General features: G+C 42.2%; 2 protein-coding genes across 2 annotated transcripts; both read left to right on the top strand.

Annotated features, from left to right (window-relative positions):
• Nucleotides 1-5549: 5549 nt before the first annotated feature.
• LOC115738200 (MLO-like protein 6) lies at nucleotides 5550-11172 on the top strand. Its single transcript, XM_030670747.2, has 15 exons — nucleotides 5550-5888; nucleotides 6062-6119; nucleotides 6383-6633; nucleotides 6873-6989; nucleotides 7097-7157; nucleotides 7646-7734; nucleotides 8819-8893; nucleotides 9028-9122; nucleotides 9245-9294; nucleotides 9393-9433; nucleotides 9549-9722; nucleotides 9827-9862; nucleotides 9968-10035; nucleotides 10139-10199; nucleotides 10295-11172. The coding sequence occupies exons 1-15, from the start codon at nucleotides 5766-5768 to the stop codon at nucleotides 10733-10735; spliced, it is 1740 nt and encodes a 579-aa protein (XP_030526607.1). The 5' UTR covers nucleotides 5550-5765; the 3' UTR covers nucleotides 10736-11172.
• A 1956-nt stretch (nucleotides 11173-13128) lies between these two features.
• On the top strand, nucleotides 13129-13885 carry LOC115738204 (protein transport protein Sec61 subunit beta). Its single transcript, XM_030670756.2, has one exon. The coding sequence runs from the start codon at nucleotides 13250-13252 to the stop codon at nucleotides 13589-13591; it is 342 nt and encodes a 113-aa protein (XP_030526616.1). The 5' UTR covers nucleotides 13129-13249; the 3' UTR covers nucleotides 13592-13885.
• Nucleotides 13886-14102: the final 217 nt, after the last annotated feature.

Below are 14102 nucleotides of genomic sequence, written 5' to 3'. Positions count from 1 at the left end.
ATTTATAGCTTACTTAGATTCAACCCACTACTTTCTTTTTATTCTCTCTCGATCTCGAGCTTACTCACTTCATTCTTACTTCAGTTTTAGTATGAATTTTTTATATTGGATCAAATATGAAAGTGTGATTTGTATTGCAATAAATAGATCATAAACAGGTTAAATGAGTCTATTTGGATCGGATCATTTATGACGCGACCCGACCTATCCATTTGACAAGTCTACTCGGCATGTTGGCAAAAATCAATCGACTTAAAAACAACTAAACAAATATTTCCAAAAAAATACGCGATATGTTTCAAATGGGGATAACCGAAATTCCAATTAAACAGAACAAAACCAGGATATAAGAAGAAGTTAGTGATTGAAGTGATGCGAATGACGGAAGCAGACGCATCTCCAGAGTCAACTTCACCAAATCAACTCAATCTGCCTGCCCGGCCGGCCGGCCGGCCGATTGCTACCCCTAGCTCAGCATTGACCAGTTGAAAATTTCTGTCGATATCTCATAATTTGGCGTTTAACTGCACAATTATAATCAATGGCGACCTCGCTGATCTAAAAGTCTCCATCCAAGTCGGAAAGTAAGGAGCTGATCGATACCAACTATTGTCTTATCCTTGGACCACGGAATGATCGGTGTTCAAAGGTAAACCCTTTTGTCTAAATCGAGAAGGGACACGGTTTAGGAAGATTGCAGTTGAGGCCTCCACTAGTAATAAGCATTGTTGCTATCAATAGTCAAGTCAGTTCTTATAACCGACACAAATGATTTTCAAATTTTGGCTTAATATGTAATGTGATTTCTGAACTTTCAATTTATTCAATACGATCCCCGAATGTCATTATAGTCCTTCCATTAATTTAAGATCAAGAACGACATTGAGCATTTTCATATTGTCCGGGGAATAAATTGAACATGCATCAAAAGTTCATGTACTATGTTGAGCAAGTTAAAAGTCCAGGAGCCACGTTGAATATTAAATCAAAGTTCGGAGACCACATTGGATAAATTAAAAATCCAGAGATCATATTGTATACCAACCCAAAGTTCATCGACCATTTATGTCGTTTTCTCAACGTGGTAATACTCGGTCAATTTTGTCATTACTCTGACCCAGTCCTGAAAAAGATTTTGATGATGTTCCTTTTTTTTTTGGGGGTCCAATTTGATGATGTTCCTTGATCGGCGAAAAAGATGACATTTTTTTATATATTTATCTTAAGCAAGTTAAGTACAAGACAAATTGGAATAACTACGATAGTTGATCATTCTAAAACGTGGTCAACGAATACGAACAATATTCGGGCACCATGTCCCTTTGGTCATTATTTTGACCTAATCCTGACGTATGCTGCCATCACATTGAATTGAAACTAGGACATTTGAGCGTGCCGATTTGTTCACTAGAAGCAACCTGACCTAGATAAGCAGTGAAGAAAACATTGGATCAAGTTCGTCCCAATTAAGTTAGATATAGTTAGGTCAATGTCAAATTTCAGCACTAAGCCCGTTCCCATCTCTCCGGCACGCATCTCGGGCATGTTTTCATACCACAGAGAAATTTGAATCCTATGGAAAAAATAATTAGAGTATATGCAATCGATAATCTTAGTTAATTAGAGTATACTTAATTGCCGGGTGCGATATCTTTATTTTTGCCTATTTGCCTATTTGAAGAGAAAGATTGATTGTCACTCGAGACGGAACCGGAAGTTGGAGAGGGCAAAACTTGTCACGGTGCTTGATTTAAAAGGTCCAATTGATATCTTTCGCACCATTAGAGGTGGCAAAATGGATGTAGAATCCATATTTGACCCATATTTCATGGTGGTGGATCATAAATGAGTTGCTTAAATTTTAAAATTGGGTAATGAACTGATTACTTAAAAACTTAATGGGTTATAAACGAGTTTTAAATAGGACATTAATTAGTTAGTTAAGAAAACTATAAAGTTTTAATTCCTTTGACATCGTGCCGTATCAAGAACATTTTCTTTTTGCTGAAGTAATCCAAAAGTCAGCTGTAAAAGTGCAGAAAAAAAATATTCAAACGTAAGAAGTCCTCCGATCGAAGCTTCGATTCCCTACGACCCAAAAAGGAGAAAGAGAGAAAAAAAAAATTAACACTTCTATTCAGTAATCCTATGGTCATCAACGGCTGCCCTCATGGAGCCAACTGCAAGAAAAATAATTCTGTGGTCATCATGATATGCAAAAGTATGTAAGATAAATTGAAACTAGAGGTTAAGGTTCCCTTTGTAATTGTGGAAAACTCGGACAGCTCAAGAGACGTTTGTTCACGGTTTAGCAAGAAATGGGCAGGTGTTGAAATCTGGTGAGAAGACAGAGAGGTGGAAACACGGGAAAAATTACCGAAAGAATCCCAAATCTATTAGAATTGTATCAATTCGGTCTTAAACTTCTTCTTTTTTGCTCAATTGAGTAATAAACTTTTTCACATTTTGCCAATTGAGTCCATCCGGCCTATTTTGGTCGAAATTTGATGACTTGTCTTTTTTTTTTCCCCCCTTTTCTATCATCTTTATTGTTTAGGGTTGGTAGGAGGCCAGCGACCATCAATCAAGGCCTGGTGATCTCCGTCGGTCATAAGGCAAGTGCCTCCGAGTCATCACGGGCCGTGGGCGAGGGTCGCGACCCTTGCCAACCAAAGAAGTCCCAGAAATCACCGGACTAAGATTAAACAATGAAAAGTCCTGGAAATCATTAACCAAGATCTGGCGGCTTCCTGCCGGTCCTTAACAATAAGAAAATTTCTACATCAAAGTTGACAGTGTCACACAGGGTAGCTGGTGGATGGCGACATCCATATCATTAATTTCCAGCCAAAATTGACAGAATTGACTCAATTGGCAAAAATGTGAAATGGTGGCCCCAAAAAAAAAAAAGTTTATAACTGGATTGACACAATTACAATAAGTTTAAGATACTTTTGGCAATTTCCCCCGAGATACGTCATCATCCAAAAAAGGAAAATAATATTACATGAACTCAGTCTTTATAAATCACCGCCATCATCGAATGTGTGGACCCCACAACGAAATTCATGTATCGATGACTAAGGATGATATCGATTTTATAGTGTGTGAGTCCAACTATGTTATAGCTCCATATAAGTAAAGGGGTTTCACTGATCTTTGAAATGGCCAAGTCGCATACTCCTTTGGAAAAATAATAACGTCGGCTTTTTCTACTCTAAGCTCTGTACACGTCCTTGGCTTAGCTACTACCCTAAATCGATTGGTACGACATTGCGAGATTAGGTAGCGATATGGATCTCATGAGCAATCTATTCCTCAGGCTGAATTCTCCCATCGAACAAGCCAAACTACCTATCCTATCACGGGAAAATTTCCAAAAAAATTCTAAACCTATTGCAATTGAGTCAATTTAGTCTTTAACCCTTTTTTTTTTTGCTAATTTAGCGCTAAATCTTTTGCATTTGTGCAAATTCAATACTTTCGATCAATTTTGATATGAAATCGCTGATGTGGCACAATCGACACCGACGTGGCCAATTTTTAACAATATTTTTTATGTTTCTTTCTTTTTTTTATGATTGAATTGGCATAAATGCAAACAAGTTTATGAATTAATTGGCATGAATGCAAAAGGTTTAAAATTGATTGACAAAAATAAAAAATTTAAGACTGAATTCGCACAATTGCAAAAGGCTTATCATTTTTTTGGTAATTTTCCCATTCTATCATTATACGCAGTGCTATTCGCATCTCACTTTAACAACCGTAAACCAGTTTAGCAAAAAGAATTTTCAGAACAAAAAAGAGGGAGAAGATTCGGTGAAGACGGGGCATTGGTGGAGCCCAAATCTCATACCAAATCTCAATCAAGATTCAGTAAAACAACCTTAAACAAAATTAAAAAGGCTAATTACGATTAGAGACAAATTTTTCACGCGCAAAAAATAAATTATATATATGCGTTGAATTAATGTTGGCGGACCAAGACCGGGTCAGGTCAGGAGAATGAGAATGCCACATTTAAAAATAAAAAAAAAACAAAGCATATAACCATCGATCAGAAATGGACAATTTTATCTTAAGACATAATGTGATCTGAACCCAATTAGTCAGTCAAGACTCCTCACAAAGTGGCTAAGAAGAAGGGGGCTTCCTCCATTTTAATATAGTATTTGTGCTTTGGACCACATTATTATTATTTTGTTTGCACACTTTGAAAAGTCAAGAAAAGAAAATAAGGATAAAATTAACATAACTGAGGAAGTGCAAATCATCATCAATCCACAGCCATTGTGACTTCACATCTTTGAGGGCGAGGGTTCGAACCTCATAACCCGCGGTACGAAGCTATCGATGTGTACATTGAGATTTGATTCTTTCACGATTATTGAAAGCTCGGACAGTTCGAGACATTTTTCGTTTCTCTTTTTTTCTATTTCTTGCTAAAAGCATGAACAAACATTCGAGGGATGCAGTTACTAATCATTTGCGCACGCGCTTGCTCGTGTCGATGGATGCTATAACGTCACCGGACGGCGGGCCCGTGCCTTAAGGGAAAAAAGAACAAAAATTCAATTTTGCGTGCTCAAAGCATGTTCGAAGTCGTGTTGTTTTCAGTGAGGTGCAACGTATTAGTCTTTAATTACTATGGGGAGGTGGAATTTAGCTGTGGATTTACGAGTCGCGAGGGTGACTGGGAGATGTTGTTCGCCGTTCGTTTTCAAAGGAAGGAAAAATCTCGCGGACGTCATTAAGGGAACTGCGACGGTTGACTCCGCCATCCCGAGTTATCCCAATGATTCTGTTCCTCTTAAGCAGTCAAAAACATTTTTCATTTTTTATTGGCTTAATTCCCTAAAGAAACTCCAGTTTTAGGGCTGATCCTAAATTTGTCTCGAACTTTTTCTGTCTAAGAAAAAATCCCGAACTTTAAGTCCAATCTCACATCTGCCCAGAACTTTTTTTTTTCTTTTGTCTAAGATAAAAATCACCAATTTGTACTCTAATCCCAAATCTGTCCCCATTAGCCCTCAGTATAAAAGTAGCCGTTAGTCGTTCCTAATTTTCATATTCTGAAATGACTTCATTTTGGAGAATTTCAATAATTTTTATTAGGATGGATTTGTTATCCAAGTAAAAATGTCACGTTGATCCGTACATATGACCCTCTTACTTTGCCAATGTAGCTTACTTTTTATCGAGATGGAAATGTCACGTCAAGTTGGGACCGGATCACAGGATAGGTTTAATAATATATTTAAAAGTTCGTGATTTTTTTGGAGAAAACAAAATTTCCTTGGTAGATTTTATATTAGACTTAAAGTTCCCGATTTTTTTTTGTTATTTAAAATTGGACCTAAATTTGAATTTTTTTTTTGTGGAGAATTCGGCCCATTTTGTATTGTATTCCGATGAAGTCAAGATTTTCTCTCTCTCTTCTCTAGTTTTCTTCCGAATACTGTGCTCACAGAAGTCAAAAGTCATCGTCTTTGCCTTGCCCTCTCGTCTTTCCCCAACCCTAACTTCATATAAAAGACCCTCGACGTTCCTCACACTTCCCATCCATATACCCTCCTCAGTCCCTTACCAGTTACCACCACTCTCTCTCTCTCTCTTCATATACTTGGTCGAGTTTCCATCCAGCTCTGCATGAGTGAATTCCCAGGCCGTACTTCATTAGCTTTTCTGCTAAGACATTAGATCGAACGAGCGTGTTTCTACAGCCAAGAGGGGAGGAAGGGGGGAAAGGAAGGGAAGAAAAGATGGCGGGAGCCACTGGAGGGAGATCGCTGGAACAGACGCCGACGTGGGCGGTCGCCGTGGTCTGCTTCGTCCTCGTCCTGGTCTCCATCATCATCGAGTACATCATCCACATCATCGGGCAGGTACGCGCGCTTCTGTCGCCATTTGTTACATCACGTGTCCCAGAGGAAGAAGGGTTTCGATGCGATACGCAGTGCGTCCCTTCCGGAGTGCGCTTCGCACGTGCGGAATCCCACACGAGGATGATAGAGGTGTTTGATGAAATTCCAAAACCCTTTGGCTTGTTTCTTGGCAGTGGTTGAAGAAGAAGCACAAGAGGGCTCTTTACGAGGCACTCGAGAAAGTCAAATCAGGTAGCATTTCAATTTAATTACCACCTCTTCCAATTTTTTTTAATCTTTTATTTTAAGATAACGCGGGTGTCGGATCAAACTTACAAACTGTTTCATCGACGTATAACGGACGCAATCCTCGTCGAACATGCAAACCGTCTCATTTATGTGCATTGGACCGCAAATTCGATTCTCAATGTTTCTTTATTCTTTTTCCACGCTAATTTTAATTTTCAATTAATGTTAACTTCAATTTTTTTTTCTTTTTTTTTTTGGGATTATAGAGCTTATGCTTCTGGGGTTCATATCGTTGCTGCTCACGGTGGGGCAAGGTCCGATATCGAACATATGCATATCCAAGAAAGTGGGGGCCACGTGGCATCCATGCAGCAAGTCCCAAGAGCAAGGGAAGAGCAAGTACGGGGAGTCGTCCCATTACGAATCCGACGGCCGTAGACTGCTCGGCCTCTCGGACTCCCACGGAGGCGGGCGCCGAGTTCTGGCGGCCGCCACCTACGACAAATGCGCGGCCAAGGTAAAGTCAATCCAGATTCTGACGTCATTCCCTTTTACCCTAACTTCTTATTTTTTATTTTTCGAATCAAGTAGTCATTCAGGTCAAAACCTGCCGAACTCGACTAATCCATCTCCTCGGACGATTATTGAAAACACACACTTCCCATATCTGACTTCCGATGATTTGACCTGTCGATTTTAGCTCAATTTGAAATTGATGGGCTTATGTGAAACACGATTGATTTTGTGATTCCTCAGGGCCAAGTGCCGTTCGTGTCGGCGGACGGGATCCACCAGCTCCACATCTTCATCTTCATCTTGGCTGTTTTCCACGTCCTCTACTGTATTCTCACCATGGCTCTTGGCCGAGCCAAGGTACGCACGTTCCGTACAAACCCTACGCCGCAGCTCACGTCGATTCCGTCGTTTATATTCGTTTCGACACCTTGACGAGATCGAGACCCTCGATGACTTGGTTTCAGATGAGCAGCTGGAAAGCTTGGGAGAAGGAAACCAGGACCGCCGAGTACCAATTCTCACATGGTCAGTCATCCATCGTTAGCAAAAACCCCATCATGGTCCAACCTCAAATTGAAGTTCTTAGTACACCAGTCAAACACCGACCGGTTTATGTCATATGCGTGGCTTAGGTCGTTTTGTAGAATAAGTCCAAGTTACCGGAAAACTCCAACACAAATGGTCAAGTTAATAGATAGAGTGAAAGCACCAGTGTGCCTAGGGCAAAGAACATTTAAGCCTACCCTTTTCACATGCAAGTCGGATTAGCAACGACACCGGAAATTCGACGAGCTGAGTGGGATCACGGGAAATAAAACTGACCCCCGACGCCGCGTTATAATGTCAAGCCAGCCCAAAGCACACGAATCCCATTGGCTAAATGATACCGGAATAGTTATCTGCCACATTGTTATTTATAGAATAAATTTGTGCATACATCTCTTTCATTATTGTGCGAGGGAGACTTTGGCGCCATGCATAAGACGTGCTTGATTTGCATGTCTGACGCACAGATCCGGAGAGGTTCAGGTTCGCGAGGGAGACGTCGTTCGGGCGAAGGCACCTCAGCTTCTGGACCAAAAACCCCGTCCTCATCTGGATCGTAAGCACATCTCCCCCTTCTTCTTATTTTTTCCCCCCTTTCCAAATGGAAACTAATTTCTCCCATTATGCATATAAAGAGAGAAAAATAAAATTGGTGATTATCGCCAAAAATCCCAATCTTGGACACTCGTGCCACATCTGCTCCTAACTAATTTTCGCGTCACGAGATAAATCGAGACCGAACCGCGCATGTCGCATTTACCGAGACTAGATTTCGGTGTCGTGAAAAAATTAACCTCGAAGTTCCATCAATTTTGCCCCGATTTCCAATCTCGGTTTTATATTCTACCCGAGCAATTGAGATTTTTCGTAGCACCGAAACTAGCACGGGTCGGATGTGACACGTGCGTGCCGATTTAGTATTTTCTATGACACGAAAATTCGTTCGGGATAAATGCGACACGAGTGTACTAATTTGAATTTTTTTTTTATAATGCAAATGTTAATTTTAGGTAAACCTGACATGAGCGTATCCATTGAAGATTTTCGGTAATATCAATTAAAAAAAATTAAATTAAATTAAAATGGATACGACCTTAAGGAAAGAAGGTCCAAATGTTTCCAGTAAAAAGAGTTTGTTCTTGCACATATCTACTAGTTTTCCAAATTAATCCCGCGAAAAGCTCCATTAAAGAGCGTTTAGAACTAAAAGCGTAGAAAATCTCCATTTCATTTCTTCGTTTTATTTGAATTTTCGTGCATCTTTGATAAGAAAGGGCAAAACAGCGGTCTTCGTATTCTAACTTTAAACGTTTTGACAAGCACTTCCAAGGCTGGCCCAACTTTGGTTATTCTGACCATTTCGCGACAGGCCTCGCAAGTCGCAAGTTTCAAAAGTTGACTCTCGTGTTTTTTGTTTGTTTTTTTTCATTAGCCACTTGTTCTGGTCGTCGTTGGATGTGTTTTTAGCCTTTTTGTCGTACTTACTAATGTTAATTTTCTCTAAAAACGTTTGACGTTTAAGAAAAGGACGTTCTAGTTCACATCGATAAGAACTCAATATCCAGATTTATCCGGATTTTTTTTTCTTTTTTTTTTCCCGATTTGTTTATTTTCGTTATTTATGTGATAATTTTTGGCAGGTTTGTTTCTTCAGACAATTCGTTAGGTCTGTTCCAAAAGTAGATTACTTGACTTTGAGACACGGCTTTATCATGGTAAAGTCCTTTGTATATATATATTTTTTATTAATTTTCGCTGCAGACATTCTAAAGTAGGGTTAATTAAATGATTAGTTAAGACGGGTTACGTTAATTAATTAATGTAATTCCGGCCCCTTTTCTATTTTCAGGCACATTTGGCTCCTCAAAGCCACGTAAATTTCGATTTCCAGAAATACATCAATAGATCCCTGGAAGAGGACTTTAAGGTTGTCGTAGGGATCAGGTTGGTGCTCGAAAAAAATCTTTTGCAGACTAGTTAGTTACCTTCTCTAGCGTGTCGGAAATTCGATTCGAATATGGTACATACTATGTGACTGATCGATCCGGTCGCCTTTCCGATTTCAGTCCTCCGATATGGTTTTTCGCGGTTCTGTTCCTGCTCTTCAATACCCACGGTACGAAAATTCGATAAAGTCGCATAGTATTTGCCGATTCATCCATGTTAAATTCCCAGGATTCAGACTGATTCTATGCTTCTTTTTGCCACAACCAGGGTGGTTTTCTTATCTGTGGCTCCCATTCATCCCACTGATTGTAAGTCTGAGCTCATTCTCGAATCCGAATGTTCTGACATTGATGTCGATACAGCAAAGATTATGTTTTGGTGCTTGGCTAGTGAAATTAAGTGGTCGATGGTTTGGACCTGCAGATCATACTTCTGGTCGGGACGAAGCTGCAGGTGGTCATAACCAAAATGGGGCTCCAGATTCAAGAGAGAGGGGAGGTTGTGAAGGGCGTGCCGGTCGTCGAACCCGGCGACGACCTCTTCTGGTTCAACCGGCCCCGCCTTATCCTCTATCTCATCAATTTCGTTCTCTTTCAGGTAATGTCGGTAGTCTATACTTCTACTAGCGCGACACCAACATTTTCTCTCTCAAGTCGAACTTAGAAAGTTTCTCATTGTGTCTCAACCTTTATCATCTGCAGAATGCTTTTCAGCTTGCCTTCTTTGCCTGGACTTGGGTAAGAACTATTCTGATTCTTCCTACAAGATACATCTGGGCTAGAATTTTGCTGTTTGATTCGCCACTTCGATCGAATTAACACGATTCCTTTCTGTCTTTTCAGTATGAATTTGGACTGAAATCTTGCTTTCATGAGCACACAGAAGATATAATAATCAGAATCACAATGGGGTTAGTCTGATTCAATAACATTCCTAGCTCTTGAATTTACTCACTTTCTTGTTCTTGGTAAAAGACTAAACCTGTTGGTGATCTTTTCCCTTATAAATTTCAGGGTCCTCATTCAGATTCTGTGCAGCTATGTCACTCTTCCTCTCTATGCTCTCGTGACGCAGGTAACCAACCGAACCGCGCTGTCCAATCTAGCTATTTTGATTGGAAAGTTCCGAAATCTTAGCTTTTTACTTAACACGTGCCTGAATTGAAGCAGATGGGGTCGACGATGAAACCGACCATATTCAATGAGAGAGTGGCCACAGCCTTGCGGAATTGGCATCACACGGCAAGGAAGCACATCAAACAGAACAAAGGCTCCATGACGCCCATGCCCAGCAGGCCGACCACGCCTTCGCATCATATGTCCCCCGTGCACCTCTTGCGCCACTACCGCAGTGAGATCGACAGCATCCACATGTCCCCAAGGCGATCCAATTTTGACTCTGATCATCTGGACAGCGAATCTACCTCGACCCACCTCCACCAGAGCGACGGCTCATCATTGTACCATAATCCCAACACAGAACATGGCACGGTCGACCTCGAGAGAGCGGTCCAATTGGCTTCCATTCCTCAGCCAACGACGCGGGTTCAGCACGAGATAGACAACGTCCCGAAAGACTTTTCGTTCGAGAGACAAAGCGGGAATAGTTGAGGGAGTTCTCTAGTAAATGGTAAAAAAACTGACCACCAAAGTCACCGGTGATGGATCAAGTCTGAGATTCGCAAGTGCACACTCGGGTCAACCTGTTCGAATCGGATGTCGTAGCTCGGTGAATCTTCAAGGATGAACAGATAACAGGGGACTGAGACTTGAAGATCAGAGTTTACACTTCGTACTGTAACATTCAGGCTTACAAATTGGTGAAATTATAGGGACAGACAACCTAAATTGTAGCATGCACTCTCAGAACACCTTTGGTTTTTTTCTTTTCCGACATTTTCTGGCCCGGGCTAAGGTTCACTTGACTCTGCCGCTGATGCCACAGAAAAGAAACAAAGCTACTTTGCTCACATGCTACTATAAAGTTTCATTTTTTACTGGTCGATCAATCATTCCATCAAAATCAATTTCGACGGTGGGTAACCCCTGTTTTCATCTCTCGTAGTCCTGTGCGGATGAAGTCCCATTCAACATATTCGCCGTCGTTGCGTATAAACGTGTCCGCCGTGGCACCAAAAGCTCAGTCGTCACCTTGGTCCGACGACTTCCACTTCGTAACAGGGAGAGAACAACACAGAGAGAGAGAGAGAGAGAGGCACAGATGGAGGCTCCGCCGGTGCAGGCGTTGCTGGGGAAACTGGTCCAACGTTGCTACGCTTTCGTCTGTTTGGGCCTCATTGTCGCGTCGGCTGCAATCGCTCACTCTGTGGACGAGTCCGATGCCAGCGAACGCCTGCCAACCTCCGGCCTAGGGGCCTTTGCCCCGTCCGAACCCGACCCCAACTGCGGCGAGATGCGGCTGAACGAAGCTGTGGATGCGGCGCAGCTACATAGAGTTTGAGCAGATATTTGACCAGTGATTGTACTGGATTCTCGTTGTTTCCTCCGGTCGTAATGCCTTCATTGGGCTAAATTTCATGTTGGCTTTGTTTTATGCTTGCGTCCCTTCTGTCATAATCTCTACATATTTACGTGTTCGTACCTGTATTGAAGGTCTTGTACCCGCATTCAATGAGAAAACCCTAATTTCGAAGCATACAAAAAGGGAAGAAAGAAGTACGTGCAAAATGAAAAATATTTTTCTAATGAACATGCTGATTAGATCTTCATACAGTGTCTTTGAACCAGCAATACGTCGCCAACAAGTCGGTTTCTACGTGGGAACCGAAATTCCTATGATTTACCCCAATCGCGAGACAACTACTATACGACGCTACCCAACGGTAGCCATTCGAAAATGACATGAAGTCTATCTTCTCCACCATCACTTTTCTAAGTTGAGAGAAAATATTTTTCTTCTCTTCATTTTCTGAATTTTACGTCCCAGAGTTCAAACAAAACAGTTTAAGGATTTTACTCGGGTCCAAGACTCCCATCAGATTGTGCAAAACAAATTTTTAATAAAGGAAAAGAGAAAGGTTCCAATCCTCAGGGCAAATTTTTTTGAGCACATTTAGGGCGTGAATGATAACCATTTTATTTCAGAAATAGATTTCCGGCTAGAAATAGTTTTTCTTTTTCTGTTTCTGGATGAGTTTCTGAGTAAAAAAAAGTGTTTGATAACGACATAAAATTTCTACTTCCGAAAAATGTGTCGGCCGGCTGACGGCGGGTGGTGGTTGTGGAGACCGACAATGACCGGCGGCGGCGGTGGCGGCCGGCCACGACAGTCATGGGCGGCTACAAGCAATGACCGGCAATGGCGGCGACCGGTTATAGCGGCGGGTATTTGAGAAAAAATGAGATTTCTATTTCTATTTCTCGGAAAAGTAAAAAATTTTTGTTTCTCATTTCTTCTTCAAATCTATTTCTAAAATAACTTTTTGTTTTAGAAATATAAAAATAGAATTGTGTTACAAAACGGATTTGCCTTCCAGAAATAGGTTTGAAACAGAAATTTTATTTCTGGATGGATTTCATGCACCCCTTTAGTTGATTGCCTTGCGTTTGAAAGGGTTTAATAGATTTGACAAATGATGTTCCCCATCGAGGTCTTTCGTTGCATATACAGAAATGTCGCATGTCCTATAGTTTAGCAGCAACGTACGTGTAGTTACTGAATACACGTATGTAGTTACCGACATACGCTACTGCCATAGTTCATTAAAAAGGACTTTCGGTCGTTCGTCCTCGATTTTGTTGGCGCGATTTTCTTAATTTCACGGGGCTTCAATTCGGTAAAGTTTGTGTAACAAAGAAATCTGTGAGTTACCGATATGTGCAACTCCAGATGAGGTGATGCAATCTATAAAGATCTACAAGATTCTCGTAAATTATAAAAGAAAAGGAGTTATCTTTATGGAGAACGCGAAATTCCCAAGTTGTCCCCCGCTGACGTCAGTATCGTCCGATCCGGCCCTACCTCGCTCGCCCTCACTCTGTCTTAAGTCTCTCTGGCTCAGGCTCTCTCGGTCAGAGTCTCCGTCGACAAAACCGCAACCACCTCCAGCCTCAACAAACCTTCGCCCATCCAACAGCTCTCTCTCTCCCGAGATCTCGACATCCATGGCTAGAGGCTCGTCCCAGTCCCAAACCTCGTCCTCCGCCGGCTCCCGCCCGGGCGTGATGGCCCCCCGCGGCTCCGCCGCCGCGACTGCCGGCATGCGCCGCCGGAGGCTCGGGGGAGGAGGAGGAGGAGGCGGAGGTGCTGCGGCCGGCTCCGGAGGCGGCCTCGGCGGCGGCAGCGGCGCAGGGAGCAACATGCTGAGGTTCTACACCGACGACGCTCCCGGGCTCAAGATCTCGCCGACGGTGGTGCTCGTCATGAGCCTCTGCTTCATCGGATTCGTCACCGCCCTCCACGTCTTCGGCAAGCTCTACCGCTACAAATCCGGCCCCGGCGCCTGAGCCCCAGGTCACGATCGCGCCCCTCTTGATAGAACACTGGTTAGCGAAATCCGGAAACTCGATTGCCATGTTTAGCGAAATTGACGATGATCATGACGGTGGCTGGTCCTACTGTTAACTGAAATGACAGGAACCCGGTTTTGTTCTTGTTATCTGTTCTCTTCTGTAAAACTTTGCGGTAGAATTTTGGTTGTTTCTGAGTCGCCTCGAGCTGATCCGATTGGTGTTTGAAAGAAAAAAAGAGGGGTCTTTCTAAGTGCAATCAATCCCAGCAACGGGTGATCTGGTTCAGTTGCGCTTTTCCCTTTCAATAAGTTTCAATCAGACGTGGTGTGGGCAAATTGCTCGGTGCTCTGCTCCTGATCTGATCTCCCTGTTTTTTACTCCGACTCCATTGAAAAGCACAAACTGGAAAACGACTTTAGACTTTTTGTCGTTTCGCTCTCGATGGATAAGCTTCAGGAATCAACCCAGTTTTGGCGTTGACCTACAGTGGTGGCTGGGAATGCCA

The sequence above is a fragment of the Rhodamnia argentea genome, chromosome 8, assembly GCF_020921035.1.
Source record: "Rhodamnia argentea isolate NSW1041297 chromosome 8, ASM2092103v1, whole genome shotgun sequence".
NCBI lineage: Eukaryota > Viridiplantae > Streptophyta > Magnoliopsida > Myrtales > Myrtaceae > Rhodamnia > Rhodamnia argentea.
Note: the sequence above shows the minus strand (reverse complement) of the source record. Positions and strands in the feature narration are given on the sequence as shown.

Bases quoted from the DNA above. Each gene is read 5' to 3' on its own strand.
- LOC115738200 (XM_030670747.2), top strand. From the start codon at position 5,766: ATGGCGGGAGCCACTGGAGGGAGATCGCTGGAACAGACGCCGACGTGG. The intron at 8,894-9,027 runs GTAAAGTCCTTT...TTCTATTTTCAG, and splicing joins TGAGACACGGCTTTATCATG to GCACATTTGGCTCCTCAAAG. The intron at 9,295-9,392 runs GTACGAAAATTC...TGCCACAACCAG, and splicing joins CCTGCTCTTCAATACCCACG to GGTGGTTTTCTTATCTGTGG.
- LOC115738204 (XM_030670756.2), top strand. From the start codon at position 13,250: ATGGCTAGAGGCTCGTCCCAGTCCCAAACCTCGTCCTCCGCCGGCTCC.